The following is a 16,650-nucleotide window of genomic DNA, read 5'->3' as shown; positions in this document are numbered from 1 at the left end:
ATGTTCAACAATCCCATGGAATTTTTGCTTCCTGATCATTTTCTTTTGGTGTAGATAATAAAGGAAAGTCTTCCTCCTTCCCTCCCTCCCTCCCTCCCTCCCTCCCTCCCTCCCTCCCTTCCTTCCTTCCTTCCTTCCATCCATCCATCCAACCAACATATCAAGAACTGATTATCATGAATGGCCTACATATCACTGGCACTTGTGTTCTTGAGGGATATAGGTAGATGTCCTGTACAGTTAACTACCTAGCATTCTTCAGTCATCTTGACTTTCCTTGAATGAGCATCTTTCTTGGAGACTTTTTCTAGTCAGGTAGCAGAAGGTAGCAAGGGAAGCAATAGATGGATGGATGGATGGATGGATGGAAGTCCTTGATCACCTTGCAACAATGAAAGTAGCACAAAAACAATCTGAGAATGAGGTAAAGAAATAGAAACTGCTTTCATATCCTCTCCCACATGCTGTCAAAGATTCAGGAGAAAAAAAAGTGGTTGCCTGATCAATCCAGAATTGACCATTAAGCAAAGTAAACACATGCTTAGGGCACCAGGAAGGAAGCAAAGCACCACAGAAATTAGTTCTCCTGCCCTTACTTTTTTCACTGCAATGCTCAACTTTGGTTTTCAGCATTTATTGAAGAAGATTAATAGAAAAAGCGGCTTCTCTATAGGTAAAATCACATGGAGATATAGTAATAAAGCATCCAGGGTACCAGAATGAATAAAAAAACATTTGATGAGCCTGAGTTTAAAATTATTTTTCTCTCCTGCCTCTTCAAAAGAAGCATTAAAGAGAAAAAAAGTCCTGTCATCCTTTTCTGTTAAAATATTTCCAGTTGAATCTAAGACAACCCTCCTATTTAAAAGAAAGAAAGAAAGAAAGAAAGAAAGAAAGAAAGAAAGAAAGAAAGAAAGAAAGAAAGAAAGAAAGAATTTTTGGGGAAAGCTGAGCTTTCACTGAATATCCAGTGATGCTCTGCTGCTCTCTGCTGGAATGTAGAGAGAGAGAGAATCAGCTTAGAAGGGCACCCCGTAAGAAGAATGCTTACAAAAACAAGAAATGAGATGGCATTATTTTAAAAGTCTGCCAAACCAATCCCACCACCGTATCTTTACTTGAACTAGCCAACAGCTTTGCAGAGTTTCAGAATTTTAAATCAGGTTGCAAAGCACTAAAGCCAGGGGTGACTGTAGGAAAAATTAGAAGTATGCCAAATATGACTTTTCTTACCATTTTTTAAATTTTTCCCACTTAAACTTGGTTGTTTAGCCATGAAAACCCAGCTGGTTTTCATGGCTAAAGTTGGACTAGAATTCACAGTCTCCTGGTGATTGGGTCAGAATCACCCAGACAACTTCCATGCCTAAGGCAGGATTAGAATTCACAGTCTCCTGGTAATTGGCCCAAGATCATCCAGCTGGCTTTCATGGGACTAGAATGTATGGTCTCCCAGTTTTTAGCCTGATGTCTTAACCACTAGACCAAGCTGGTTCTATCACGCATACATTCATTTTCTTACCCCATGCACATACATACACTACGCACCCCAATTTTCTAGAACAAAGCATTCTTCCATGTTGTTAAAACTAACATCAGTTAATAATGGGTAACTTAGAAATAAAGTTAACCGTTATAACATGTAGGTTGTGGTACATCACTTTGCAATCTCAGGAGTTTTTCTAAGCCATCTTTTAAGCTGGAAAACCATACCACCAAATTTAGGGAAAACATTTGGAAAGACAGTTGGGTTTTACTTTGCCTTTTGGTTCCCTGACTACAACCAGGCTAGTGGTTCTGTTGCACCCATCAGAAGCGGGGCTCATTGCCCTGGCCTTCTCTCTGAGCAGCTTCTCTCTGGCAAGAGGTGAAAAGTAATCTTTCTCCAATAACAAAGCTTGTATCCGGAATGCAAATTCCCTTCCATTTTTTCCAGAAGGCGTAGGTGAAAATGAAATATTAAAGACCATATTAAGGGGCATGTCAAACTTTCTCTTTGAGCAAATTGCTTTCTGAAATACTAACTGCTCCTTTTCTCCCCTCTTTGCCTCTTGTGAGATTTAAAAGGTGCCCATTCTCTCAGCAGATGGAAAGGGAGGAATAGGGGACAGAAAGGGGATAGGTAATTGTAAAAGCTTACATCTGTCGGGATCTAAGTGTTTAAAGAGATCTCACCTGGAAGAACTAAGTGCCTATTATACCTGATTATGTCCCTAAGCAACAGAGGGCAAACACATGAGCCAAGGACCACGTTAAATGCATTGTCCTCAGTCCCTACCATATTCATGTTACTTCTTCCCATATATGAGCAGAATGAGCCGTGATGGCGCAGTGGTTAGAATGCAGTACTGCAGGCTAACTCACTGCTCACTCCAGGAGTTCGATCCTGAACGGCTCAAGGTTGATTCAGCCTTCCATCCTTCCGAGGTCAGTAAAATGTGGACCCAGATTGTTGGGGGCAATACGCTGACTCTGTAAACCACTTAGAGCAGATTCTTAAGCACTGTGAAGTGGTATATAAGTCTAAGTGCTATTGCTATTGCTATATATAATACTTGAAGAGGACTCTGCCTAGCCTTCTATCTTACCGAGATCAGTTCAAGCAAGTCATGACAATGTCTTAGAAATCAAACAGTGGATTCCAGTCTAACAAAATGTTTACAACGGATTGGATTTTTGCCCCAAACCATGAAGCAAAAGTTTCTTCTCCTACCATGGACTCTTGGATGCTTTCCAGAACTAACAACACTTCTTGGGCTACTAGCGTTGCTCCAATCTGCTGAGAATCCCGATGGGGACATGGGTGTGCTGTGCACCTGTTGCAGCTCTGAAAGAGAAAGGGATGTTTATGAGAGTATGTGCTTGTCAGATCAATCTGAATTCAAGCCGTTACAATGATCAACCATTGGTCAACCTAGGATGATCCAGATACTGAAGTTATTACTTGTCCAGGAAGATACTCCAAGTCCTAAATCTGATGGGTCAGAGGAAACTGCTGCCTATGAAACTGAAAATTTGGGGTCCACACCTGTTGACACTCAGCACTGTCAGAGGAGCATGAGCTACTTCAGTCAAATTGCATATGGTCCACAACGAGGTGAAAAAGCCTTCAATGAAATGTAATAGATGGGCACAGGCTAGCCAGCCCTTACGAACACATTCCTGCCAAATGTCAGATGGTATGCATTTCAAGGTCCCACCAAAGCTTCTATGGAGCTTTGAGCATAAGAAATGGGGGTGTGTATCATTTCTATGCAATCATGTCAATAAATGCATGTTTCTGAGTAGGCATATACCTTTATGGGTCCTACACATGCACAAATCTTACTCCCTTGAAGGCTCTGACATGGTAGAGATGACCATGAAAACCAAAGCTGTAACAGGCTCCCCAGATAGAGATGCTCTTTGAGCTGCCAAGTTAATTTCCGAGGGACTCAGTCCTTGCTGTGTCCTTAACAGAGGCGACGCTTCGCTCTGCATCGCTCCTGGCAATTAGCAGCTGCAGCAAGCAAATGAGGCTTTCTATTACATTCCACAAAAGCCATGGCATTAAATCTGTACCTGAACTTTGGAGATAATTCAATTAGGCCCCCTTGCAAAGAGGAAGCAGAGGGGAGAGATACAACAGCCAAGGGGAGTCAGGGGTTTTCCCATCTCCTGGCTACCCGCAGGAATTCGATTGACATTTAGACCGGTGCCCTTCTTCCTTTCATGATCTTGTGGGCAAAGGCAACAATCAGTGAAAGCACCTCTGACTTTTTGAATTGAACGAGACTTCTCGCAGAATCCTAACTGGCTCAAGAAGTGAAAGGACAGGAAGCAGATAATAAGGATTTCATTTCCCCAATGGAGAGATGCCTAGTGTATGGGCATCCCTCCCACAAAGATCTGCATTGGCACCAAAGCTTTTTCACTTATCTGGAGCTGAGCAGCTGCAGTAATTAAGTTGCAGATGATATCAACTTATTTGGGGCAGTAAAAGAGAAGGGAAAGAGTGCAAAAACCTCCCAAGGGGATGGAAAATGGCTGATTAGTTCAATGCAATGTAAAGTCACGCACATTTGATTAAAAGAAACCTCTCAATTTCAGACGCATACTAATGGAATCTAAGACGGCAACAGTGATTGGCCACAAAAGGGATATTGGAGCTATGGTGTAGAAGTAAATGTAGATGACAGTCCAATGCATAGCCTTAATGGGAAAAACAACAGGCACATTTCACTCTAGGAAGGAAATTGAAATGAGAACTAACATAGCAATGGCCTTCAATAATAATAATAATAATAAAAAGTTGGAAGGGAGGTCACCTAGTCCAACCCGCTGCTCAGGCAGGAAACCCTATACCATTTCAGACAAATGGCTGTCCAGTCTCTTCTTTAAAACCTCCACCTTTAAAGTGTTGGAGCATTCACCACTTCTGGAGGCAGGTTGTTCCACTGGTTAATTATTCTAACTGTCAGGAAGTTTCTCCTTAGTTCTAGGTTGCTTCTCTCCTTGATTAGTTTCCATCCGTTGCTTCTTGTCCTGCCCTCAGGTGCTTTGGAGAATAGCTTGACTCCTCTTCTTTGGGGCAGCCCCTGAGATATTGGAAGTCTGCTATTATGTCCCCCCTCGTCCTTCTCTTCGTTAAACTAGACATACCCAATTCCGTCCCTTATATGTTTTAGCCTCCAGTTCCCTCATCATCTTTCTTGCTGTTCTCTGTACTCTTTCTAGAGTCTCAACATCTTTTTACTGTGATGAGATTGTAGCTGGAATGACATTTCTGATCATTACACCTCAAAAAGCATATTGTAGAGTTTGACAGGGGTACAGAAAAAGACATTGAAGTTTATTTGGGGCTACAGCAGATATTCTATGAGGAAATACTGTAGCATTAAGTCTCTAGGCGAAAAATGACATTAACCATATATAAAATCCTACATACGTGAAAAGATGGATAGATAAATCTCACCGGCTCAAGGTTGACTCAGCCTTCCATCCTTCTGGGGTAGGTAAAATGAGGACCCAGATTGTTGGGGCCAATGTAAATATATATATATATATATACATTGCTTACTGGTGTACACCGCTTAGAGAGTGCTTGCACTTAAAGCGGTATATAAGTCTCATAAATAAATAAATAAATATGTTTCAGAATCTGGGATCATCAACTGAATCTGAACTGGCAAGATTTGGACTGCTATTTTAGAAAAATGTTTATTCATTTGCAAAACTGGTATATTGATCCCATCATTAGGTAGATGGAGGTGGTGATAGATACCAGTTTTGATTTCTTTCAAGGAAGCTTCTGCTAGAGATTTATCAATAGCCAGCTTAAGATAAGTGTCAGTTATTTGGTGAATGGGCTTTGCCTTACCCTTTTTGTCATATCTGGCCCAGGAGCCTCTGATGGTACGATTTGGGGAGAGAGAACCAGCTGCCTTCCATGGCCCTTGTTGAGTTCTTCCTTGGCCACTGGCACGATCAGTCCTCAGGTTCTGAGTACCGTGAGACATGAGCTCACCAGCTTGTGTTAATGCCATGCTTTGTAGGTTGGGATTGGAAAGGTATGGCAGAGAACTGTAGAAGGTCTTGAGATCTTTTGCTGGAAGGTTCACGCGGAAAGCTCCATATGGGCTACTGTTGCTGCTATCAGGCACCAAAGGAACAGTCTGGATTCGTGACCCTTGACTCTGCCTATCAAAGGACACCGCTGTGGGGATGAAGACACACAAGGCAAAAAGAGTTGCATGTGATTTTCTGACTTTGCAGTCAAATCCCTACATTAGTGAACAACTAATTGGCAGAATTGATAAGGCCCAATCCAAACTGTACAAGGCATTTACAAAAATGAGGAGAAGGTCAAAGAATGCAGGGTAGACCAGAAGAAGATGAAGAGACAACATGAAAGACACACTACAACAACTTGAGCAAGATAGCGAGGAGGAGGAGCAGGAGGAGGAGGAGGAGGAGGAGGAGGAGGAGGAGGAGGAGGAGGAAGAAGAAGAAGAAGAAGAAGAAGAAGAAGAAGAAGAAGAAGAAGAAGAAGAAGAAGAAGAAGAAGAAGAAGAAGAAGAAGAAGAAGAAGAAGAAGAAGAAGAAGATGAAGAAGAAGAAGAAGAAGAAGAAGAAGAAGAAGAAGAAGAAGAAGAAGAAGAAGAAGAAGAAGAAGAAGAAGAAGAAGAAGAAGAAGAAGAAAATGTATACTGGATTTGTGGAGTTCTTGGCTGTCTTTGGATTCCATCCATAGAAGTTGGCTACTGAGGCTGCTGCTGGTACTATAATTTTTGGAACCAGATGTGGATTTCCATGTATTTGAAAGCCAAGGGGAATCACTGGAGTCTACCCTATAGTTGAGGGGAAAACACATATAACTTCACTTACATGGTTCAGGATGATAGTTTTGACAGTTATTTCTTGCCCGGCCAAAGGAAAATAACCTAACATCAGAACAACCTGTTATCATAATAAGAGACAGATGTAAACCAGGCTTCCTTTCCCAAAGAGACTACTGTCCAGCACATTGAATAGCAGAGAGAACAAACATACACAACAATTAAACAATCATTTTACTGTAAGCAGGACAGACATTGATAAGAAGTAGTTGCTGGAATTCTATCATAATGGCTCTTAACTTTTCTTCAGTAAAACTACTTTTTTTAGAAGTTTCTGGATCCTTGTGCATTTCTTTAACTGTTTTTTTATCTAGTCTGCTAGGCAGAAGTTTGACAAGAGGATGAGTCATGAAATTAAATGCTGTATCTTCATCAATAGTTTGGCCATAAATGTCTGCAATATTTCTTTATTTATGCCCAGGAAACTGCTAAATTATAAAAAGTGTATGACATCTGTTTTAACTCTCAGGTTACATTGGATAATGACCAAGGTTCTCCAGTTGCATGATTGGGGAGAAGTCTCATAAATTTACCCTGATTTAACTTTACAAAAACAGAACAAAACAAAATTTAGAATCTTGTCTTTTCCCCAAAAACAGGACCAGCCATAACTCATTCCTGCCCTCCCTCTTAATAGCATCATACATTTTTTTGACCCCAGGAATAAATACTCAGAAGGAAACAAGCATCCAGAATCCTTAACATTTTCAACTATCCCTTACCTGTGTTTGATGATGGTGTCATCGCTTGCATTCCGGTACAGTCCTGAAAAGAAGGAAGTGTAGACTAAGATGCTGTGGCTCCCGTGTTCTTATTAACAGTATGTTTATGATGTTTGTGTCATGGCTGAGAACAGTGCTCTCTGCTATTTGGAATAAAGCCTCCTTTTCAAGTATAAATAACATTTTATCTGCAGGCCATCCATACATTTCCTCCTGTGGCATCTCTTATGTAGAAAGAGGTAATTAGTCAAGGAATTTCAGAAAACAACAGGCATTGGTGAGACATTTAATCCTTTCTTTGCACTCTCCACTGCAGATAATTCTCCAACACTTCTAAGTGGCATTTTTCCCTTCTATGGTTCCAAAGGCATCTACGGAAATGCTAATCTTTGACTGACCTTTGTGAGCACTGACTGTATAATAATAATAATAGTAATAATAATAATAGTAATAATAATAATAGTAATAATAATAATAATAATAATAATAATAAAGGTGGAAGGGACTTTGGAGGTCATCTAGTCCAACCCCCTGCTCAGGCAGGAAACCCTATACCAGTGCTTCTCAACATTTGTGTGACGGCGACCCCCGTCACACAAACGTTCTGCGCATGCACGGCGGCGCCCCCACGCGCGGTGCGCATGCACGGCGCCGCGAAAAATGGCGGATTGCCACCTTTGGCGACCCCCCAAAAATGGTCGATCGACCCCAAATGGGGTCGCGACCCATAGGTTGAGAACCGCTGCCCTATACCATTTCGGACAAATGGCTGTCCAGTCTCTTCTTAAAAACTTCCAGTGTTGGAGCATTCACCACTTCTAGAGGCAGGTTGTTCCACTGGTTAATTGTTCTAACTGTCAGGAAGTTTCTCCTTAGTTCTAGGTTGCTTCTCTCCTTGATTAGTTTCCACCTGTTGCTTCTCGTCCTGCCTTCAGGCGCCTTGGAGAATAGCTTGACTCCCTCTTCTTTGGGGCAGCCCCTGAGATATTGGAAGACTGCTATCATGTCCCCCCTCATCCTTCTCTTCGTTAAACTAGACATACCCAATTCTAGCAACCGTTCCTTATATGTTTTAGCCTCCATTCCCCTGATCATCTTTGTTGCTCTTCTCTGTACTCTTTCTAGTCTCAACATCCTTTTTACATCGTGATGACCAAAACTGGATGCAGTATTCCAAGTGTGGCCTTACCAAGGCCTTGTAAAGTGGTATTAACACTTCACGTGATCTTGATTCTATCCCTCTGTTAATGCAGCCCAGCACTGTGCTGGCTTTTTTGGTAGCTGCAGCACACGGCTGGCTCATCTTTAGGTCTGACCAAAGCCAAAGGCAGCCTCCCTTACCTTCTCCAAGGGCGTACCGTCGTCCTCCACTGAACTGCCTGGCTTGTTGCTGGCAGACGTAAACCGCCAGCACCATCAGCATGACCCAGAGTGCCGAACCAACGCTGGCAATAAAGACAGGCTGACGCACGACTTCCAGCAAGTAGTTAGCTGACAGAAAGTCTGCGGTCTTTGCCATCTTCTCCACCATGGGGTCTGGAATGAAATAAGTTCAGGGGATCAATCAATCTGAATAGAGCTGGAAGGGACCTTGGAGGCCTTTTAGTCCAGCCCCCTGCTCAAGCAGGAGACCCTATACCATTTCAGAGAAGTGACCGTCTAGTCTCTTCTTAAAAACTTCCAGTGTTGGAGCCCCCACAACTTCTGGAGGCAGGTTGTTCCACTGGTTAATTGTCCTCACTGTTAGGAAGCTTCTCCTTAAATCCAGGTTGCTTCTCTCCTTGATTAATTTCCATCCATTGTTTCTTGTCTTGCCTTCTGGTGCTTTGGTAAATAAGCTGACCCTTTCCTCTTTGTGGCAGCCTCTCAAATACTGGAATACCACTATCATGTCACTCCTAGTCCTTCTTTTCTCTAGACTAGCCAAACCCAAATTCTGCAACTGTTCTTCATATGTTTTTGTCTCCAGGCCCTTAATCATCTTAGTTGCTCTTCTTTGTCCCCCCCCTTTTTTTGATGGAACGCTGTAATTTCCATTGCTTAAGCAAGGCAGTTGACAAGTGAGTCCTGCCCAATTTTACAACCTTTTTGCCATGGTTGCTAAGCGAATCACGGCAGCTGTTGAGCGGATCATGCAATTAATCCAATAAATCTGGCTTCCCCTTTTGACTTTGCTTGTCGGAAGCTGGCTAGGAAGATTGTAATTGGAAATCACATGATCCTGGAATGCTGCAACCATCATCAAGAGGCGCCAGTTGCCAAGTGCCCGAAATTTGACAACGAGACCATTGGAATTCTGCTATGGTTGTAAGTGAGGGACAGGTTGTGAGTCATTTTTTCAGTGCCGTAACTCTGAACAGTTGCTAAATGAATGGCTGTAAGTCAAGAGCCATTCTTGTAGCTGGCACATTTCATATTAGCATCACATCTGCCATTTTTAATTATTAAAATGTGGCCTCTACAAGGATGCCCTCAAAGGGTGCCCTACTATGTAGACGTTACCGTAAAATAAGAAAAGTGCAAGGAGACAATGTCCAAAATGCAGTTATCTACGTCTCAAAGAATGATAAAATAGCAAGTTCTGACCTGCAGTAACGCATACAGGATTGCTGGCTACTCCAACACCTGCTCCATTGACTGCGGCTATCTTCACACAGTATTTATGCCCACTTGGGAGTCCTGTTGTCTCCAGGTTATGTGCGTCTCCATCTACTGTCCTGTTAAATCCTGGATGAGTTTCATTGCCAAGGAACCAGATCTGGGGAGGGAAAAAAGGCAAGAGACAAAGGTAGCTTTTCTGGATCACATAAAGCAGGTTATTTTCTGAAGAATGATGGTGCTTAAACCTCTGGGAGGCCCAAAGCTGCTGAAACAACGTGTTCAGCAGCTCCATCCAGTCTGACACATGGTGAGGAAAGAGTTGTAGCTCATTAGCTTTTGGAGGACCATCAGATCCTTCCCGCTTCGCAAATAGATTTTATTTTAGCCAAGCTAAAATAACAAGCAAATTTTACATTTAAAAAGAAATGTTATTATCGGAATGGGACAACTCACTGCAGCCAATTCGCTGTGGCCAACTTGCTGTGGGACAACTCACTGCAGGGCAATTTAACCATTGGATTTAATTATTGAAAATAAATAAAAAAAATATTTTAATTTTTGTCATTCACATTTCATTCTGTCTCTGGCATCCGTTCTTTAATGGCTCTATTCCACCATTTCTTTGATATTAATGTAATTCTTGTCCCGCAGTGAGTTGGCCAGGGCAAGTTGTTCCACAGTGAGTTGGCCATGGTGTGTTGACCGTGGTGAGTTGGCTGTAGTGAATTTCCATAGACTCATATGGCCTGCTTTACATGTATAACTGCACAGAGCAAAGCAAAAAGAAACAAAACAACACAACACATCTTGCTTTCCTTCCTATAAAGACATTCATGGTCAAGATTCCAAACGCTCCGCTCCTTAACATCTTTTGCATCATCCTCCTCTGAGGTTGCTTCCATTCGTCAACATCTCCTCAGTATTCAATAACTAAACACCATACCTGATAAGCCTTAATAATGCCGTTGTGGGTGTCTGGGAGAGGGGGCTCCCAGTGAATGATCACAGTGCTATTCCCAGCTCTGGACAGAGTGATGCTGATGATTTGTGGAGCAGCACTTGGCACTGCAGGAAAGAGACAGCATTAGTTGGAAAGTGTACGGAGACTCTCAATCATGCAGGTCATGGTTGCCCCAAAGATGCTTTTCCAAAGGGCAGTTGGACTTTCTTGGGTTTTTTCCCCCTTGAATATGTTTCGCTTCTCATCTAAGAAGCTTCTTGAATGAGAAGTGAAGAATTTTTGAGAAAAAACAGAAACAAAAAAAAGTCCAGTTGTCTTTTGGAAAAGCACATTTCAGACACTAGTTCAGTGGTTCTCAACCTTTTTAATGCCGCGACCCCCCCCAACCGGTCGTAAGTCGAGGACTACTCAACCGGTCGTAAGTCGAGGACTACTCAACTGGTGCAGCACCATTTGCAGAATGGGACTTTTGGCGGGCTCAGCAGGGCAGAGACAGCCTGGACAATTCCTATTGGCTTTTGAAAGCCAATAGAATTATACTCTATTCAAGAGAGTCTATTCTATTGGCTTTCAAAAGCCAATAGAATAAAAGGGAGTAGCACAGCTAAGGAAAAGGGGGAAAAAAATGGCGGACTGCGTTGTTTGGCGACCCCCGTGAAATGGTCGTTCGACCCCAAATGGGGTCCCGACCCACAGGTTGAGAACCACTGCACTAGTTGAAAATATTTAGCAGGAGCAAGACCACCCATGCCTTACGTTGTTTGGGAACATGAGGCTCTTCCATCACTTCATGTCTATTCTGATGCTGCTTGTTTCTTCAACCACCCAATGCTTCTCCAATAGGTCCAGGGGGAAAGGTGAAGAAATTTCAGATCATCTTTGCCCATAAGAGTAATAACCTCCCACCCACCCAAAAAAATCTAGCTCTGCTACCTCCCATTCAAGGCCAGCTTGAATCAAAGCAGGAGAAAGAAAATGAGAAGAAAAAGAAAGAGGCTGGACCCACAGCTTTGAAGTGTGGGCTCGTATTTTTTTCCAAAATTTAGTATAGTTTTTAAACTAAAACATTTTCCCTGCAAGCTATTAAATTAACAACATCGGTCAAAACATGGGGATAAGTCTTCGCACCTTCCTCTGGGATGTACAGTTGTCTCACGTTGCTGTCTATCCCATGGATCTTCCCCAAATATGGTCGCACCTTGAATTCATACTTGTAACCTCGTTCAAGTCCAGGAATAATTGTCTGCTGGTCTCTTGGGACATCCCATTCAGCCCAGTGTGCTTTCGCGGGCAGCAGAGAACGATAGAACACCTTGTAAGCTTCTATGGGTTGGGAAGTTGGGGTAACCTTCAAGCAATATAGTAATTGGAAATGTGCTTTGGTGAGTACATTTCAATTCCTAGAAATCAGGCATATAGTTAGGATGATATATATTTCTTCTGGATCAGAAGAACATTTTTTAATGCTGTAAGCCATCTGGAGTCACCATTTGTGAGTTGGGTGGCCATATAGAAGAAAAGGAAGGAAGGAAGGAAGGAAGGAAGGAAGGAAGGAAGGAAGGAAGGAAGGAAGGAAGGAAGGAAGGAAGGAAGGAAGGAAGGAAGGAAGGAAGGGGATAGGGAAAGGAAGGGAAGGGAGCTTGTACAGACAAAGGAGGGTACTGCCAAGCAAAAAATGAAAGCAAAATGGGAGCTAAACCAGAATCTTCACCCTAGTTTTGAATTATGAAACATTTGGAATGTTAACCCAAAGTTCTGAATTTAAAATTTGATATGGAGCCAATACTATTGACACAGAATCTGGCTGAAAAATGCCATGTGCAAACAGTGAAATACGATGATTCAAAACCCTTTGAAATAAAAAAAAAAAATGGTGATGAAGAACACCTAAAAAAAAGAAAGGGAAATTGAGAATATAAAGTGAATTATTGCAAGCAAGAGCTGTGAGGATTTGCACAATTAGGATTAGAATTATTGTTGCGAATCTAATTGGTCTATGAAGTGGATGAATAATATATTTGTTTGGGGAGACTCCTGTCCTGCCAAAGAAGAATTTCATTGTTTTTTTATATATATATCCCTCCCTCCCTCTCTTGCATCCTGATTTTTTTCAAATTATTTATTTATTATATTTATCTGCCTTGGGCTACATAACTCTTCTTAGGAACTATTGCTCTGTTTCTCATTTGTTACCCTCTGATCATGTCTGGATCCTTCCATTGCTTTATTGTTTATAAATGTACTCACCAACCTAAAAATAGTTCGAGTCCATTCTCTTTATAGAAACAGGTATGTTAATTAAAGTCATTTAAAATCATAACTCCTCCCCATCAAGAATATCTAGATTTTGAACTATCACCCTTTGGTATTCTTAACTCACCTTCCAATGCAGATGGGCAGCTGGAGCAGAGGGGACAATGGTTACATTTACCAGACAAACTCTGGTATCCATCAGCTCCTTTGGAACATCTTTTGACCTGTTCCAGTCCTTCTGCCTGGGATCTAGTGGATCTAAAGGCCAGAAAAGAAACCCAAAAGATATATGCTATGTGAACCTCAACTTTAAAATACTTGAAGGACATCCCAAAGGCAACTGAAGGCAACTGAACTTTCTTTGTTTTTTCCTTGAAGAAAAAAACAATTCTGAGAATTGTTGAGAAAGTGCCTAACAAACCACATAACTGCAAGGAATATAAATTCTTCATTTCTCCACCACTCAGTCAGGACTGAAGAAGCTCCTTGGGTGAGAAGTGAAACATTTTCAAGGGGAAAAAAACCCAAAGAAAGTCCAGTTGCATTTTGAAAAATCACTTTTGGGACAGCCATGACCTGGGTGACTGAGAATCTCCATAGATACTTGAAGGACAACAATACCAATGGTTTCCTTGCATTTGGATGTGACCTGGCCTTATTTTAGTGGACAGTGGACAGCTTAGGACAACATGAAGCCTTTAATCTAATTTCATATGGTCCATTGCCTACTTTTAACAACCTCAGCCCCCCACCCACACACACCCCTGACTCTTGTAAAAGCTCTTTGTCCTCTTCTCCCCTCCCCCATTCATTATTCAGCTTTTAACAGATTACCCTTAAATAATCCGTGTATCCCTGCTCTAAAGGAATTCATTGTAGAATTAAGTCATCATTCAGTGGTTCATCTGGGGAAAAAAATGTTAGCTTTTTATTGTAGCTGGAAATAACCTTGTTGTGGGATAGGGGGCTGTTTTTCCTAAGAACCAGATAGTGGACTTTGGTAAGTGCTTGTGAAGGAATACCTCTGGCTCTTACTCAGCAGGGGCCTTCTTCTTTTTTCTTGCGGGCCTTGTAGAGAAAGTTGCTCACCTTCCACAGTTAAAGATGCCTTAGCAAATATAGTCCCTCCGTGGCTGTAGGCAGCACAGATATATTTCCCAGTATCACACATTGTCAGGTGGTGAATCTGAAGGACATTTTCTTGGTCTACTTCATACCTGTGAGGAAACGTCCAGAATTCTCAGTTGGCCACAGTGTCCTTATTTACATTAAAAAAAAAAAAAAAACAGATTGATTCCTCCCCTCCCAATTTCCTAGGAATTCTTTCAAAAACTCAATAATACATTGTGTGAATCTCCTCCATTCCTAGGAATACTTAAAAAAAATAGATAATGCATTGAATGGCAATGTTATGTGGTCCCCCATGAATCTGCACATTTCTCAAACTTCACTGGACATCTCCTAAGACATATTAATAAGTGATATAGAATATAGCAATAGCATTTAGGTCTTCCATATCGCTCCAAAGCATTCTCTGGGTGTCAAAGAATTATTATGCATATTGTCCCCAACAATCTGGGTCCTCATTTTACCGACCTCAGAAGAATGGATGGCTGGGTCAATCTTGAGCTGGTCAGAATCAAACTTCAGGCTATAGGCAGAGTTTGCCAGCAATACTACATTCCAACCATTGCAGTACCAGGACTCTAAAGATACAAAGTGGTGTGGAGGGGGGGCACCCTCTAATTTTATTCATGCTTGCACAAATTGATGAAGATTTCTATCAAGGAGTAAGGCTTCCTTAGAAGAAGTCTGGAGAGCTGTACGACACCTCATTTTTTGCATTTGTTGCATTTGTTAAAAAGCTCTCTGGACTCTCTTATTTTGCTTGCTGTGAATTTTGGTTTGTTCGTTTGTTCGTTCTGTATTGTAGTAACTTTCTGATCTGATCTTCTTAAACATTCCTGATCTTACAAAGAAACAGCAGGGATGTGTGGAATGAAACTGACAATAATACTCAGCATTGTTTTCTCCAGTGAAGTTTGCTTGATGACATATCTCACCACACAATTTACCTTTCAGAATTCTTGTGAGAATAGAATAGCAAAGGAAAAATCTCTAAATTTCTTGAGAGATGAATGATGATGATGATGAAGATGATGATGATGGTGGTGATGAGAAAGTAAACAGGACCAGTCCTGCCTAACACCATTTTTTACATATGAACCTATTCAACAAGAGTTAGGTACCCGAAGGGCAAAGCATGAGAATTATATCCAGCCACGGTGGTGGATTCTGAAGAATATTTGTAGAATCATTGGTCTCACCTACAACTCTAAAGACGAATTGGAGAATTGGAACTCCACTAGAAAGTTATACTTGCCTCCCTGAAGGGAGATCTCCATCTTCTTTATACCACTGCACAACAAGTTTTGGGTCTCCACGGATTCCACAAATGAACTGAACGCTGCTGCCAACACTGGCTACAACATCACTGGGTTTCCGAATGAATGTTGGCCTATCTACAATGGAAGAAGCAGAGTGTTTCCTCAATCCCATTTGGGCAACCTGACAGTCATCAATGTCAGTAAGTGCCACCTCAAGGAGATGTTTATCCATTGTTCCAAGCTATCTTAAAGAATGGTCCTCCGAGTGCAAAGCCAAGGCTAGGTGAACTCTAATCATTGTGGACTTTCTTACCCAAGACAGTGACTGTGGCTGCTCTGCTCTCTTGCTCCCCTGCTTGATTGACAGCCAGACATGTATATGTTCCTGCATCACTCTTCTGAGCATAGGCTACCAGAAGTTTTTCTTTGGAGAACTGCAGAAATAGAGGGGGGGGGGAGGAAAGACTGGAATATCAGAGGAGACAATGACCTTGCTAGAGAATTGAAGAAAAGAACCTCCCCGTTTTTCTATGTCTTGGGGAAGGAAAGTTTAGGATTTAGCAATCTCTCTCTCTCTCTCTCTATTTTCAAAATTAGAAAAACACAATCTATTATTTAAGGTTGCACAATCTCCAAAGTTGCCTCAGTAGCCTCTCCCAAAACTGCCTTTGTCTTAACATGTTGTGTGGATCAGACTATTGCTTTAAACCAGTGGTTCTCAACCTGTGGGTCGGGACCCCATTTGGGGTCGAACAACCATTTCACGGGGGTCTCCAAACAACGCAGTCTGCCATTTTTTCCCCTTTTCCTTAGCTGTGCTACTCCCTTTTATTCTATTGGCTTTTGAAAGCCATAGAATAGACTCTCTTGAATAGAGTCTAATTCTATTGGCTTTCAAAAGCCAATAGGAATTGTCCAGGCTGTCTCTGCCCTGCTGAGCCCGCCAAAAGTCCCATTCTGCAAATGGTGCTGCACCAGTTGAGTAGTCCTCGACTTACGACCGGTTGAGTAGTCCTCGACTTACGACTGGTTGGGGGGTCATGGCATTAAAAAGATTGAGAACCACTGCTTTAAACCATCTATGAGGGCATCATTTATTACATAAAGAAAGCCATGGTGTTTTGTTAACTTGTGCTTATAGTTCGTACGCTGTGATAACGCAACCACTGAAACCCCATTGATTTCTATATGTCTACTATAACTGTTAATCATGACTAATTTGTCCCACTGACTTCAAGAAGTTGCAGGATCCAATCTGGGCCAGTCACCAGGACCAGAGGTTCAGTCTTCTGAGCTTTCAGAGACTCATGCTGGAGGCCATCTTCTCTCTACCCAGAATGTGTCCTTTG

The 16,650-nt window shown here is 41.9% G+C and overlaps 1 protein-coding gene across 1 annotated transcript in view; it reads right to left on the bottom strand.

Annotated features, from left to right (window-relative positions):
• The window catches only part of ROBO4 (roundabout guidance receptor 4), a 49,567-nt gene that overhangs the window by 21,441 nt on the left and 11,476 nt on the right, over nucleotides 1-16,650 (bottom strand). The window contains exons 4-15 of the mRNA XM_039356521.1: nucleotides 15,615-15,735; nucleotides 15,298-15,436; nucleotides 14,004-14,131; nucleotides 13,042-13,172; nucleotides 11,790-12,009; nucleotides 10,644-10,765; nucleotides 9,686-9,857; nucleotides 8,441-8,635; nucleotides 7,100-7,142; nucleotides 6,190-6,329; nucleotides 5,360-5,695; nucleotides 2,714-2,827 (exon numbers count right to left, since the gene is read on the bottom strand). Of these exons, the coding sequence (XP_039212455.1) occupies nucleotides 2,714-2,827; nucleotides 5,360-5,695; nucleotides 6,190-6,329; nucleotides 7,100-7,142; nucleotides 8,441-8,635; nucleotides 9,686-9,857; nucleotides 10,644-10,765; nucleotides 11,790-12,009; nucleotides 13,042-13,172; nucleotides 14,004-14,131; nucleotides 15,298-15,436; nucleotides 15,615-15,735 (1,861 nt within the window). The remainder of the gene's footprint in view (nucleotides 1-2,713; nucleotides 2,828-5,359; nucleotides 5,696-6,189; nucleotides 6,330-7,099; nucleotides 7,143-8,440; nucleotides 8,636-9,685; nucleotides 9,858-10,643; nucleotides 10,766-11,789; nucleotides 12,010-13,041; nucleotides 13,173-14,003; nucleotides 14,132-15,297; nucleotides 15,437-15,614; nucleotides 15,736-16,650) is intronic.

Source organism: Crotalus tigris, unplaced genomic scaffold (genome assembly GCF_016545835.1).
Source record: "Crotalus tigris isolate CLP2741 ecotype Arizona unplaced genomic scaffold, ASM1654583v1 scf7180000018825.4774228, whole genome shotgun sequence".
Lineage (NCBI taxonomy): Eukaryota > Metazoa > Chordata > Lepidosauria > Squamata > Viperidae > Crotalus > Crotalus tigris.
The sequence above is the reverse complement of the archived record's forward strand: the minus strand, read 5'-3'. Positions and strand labels throughout refer to the sequence as shown.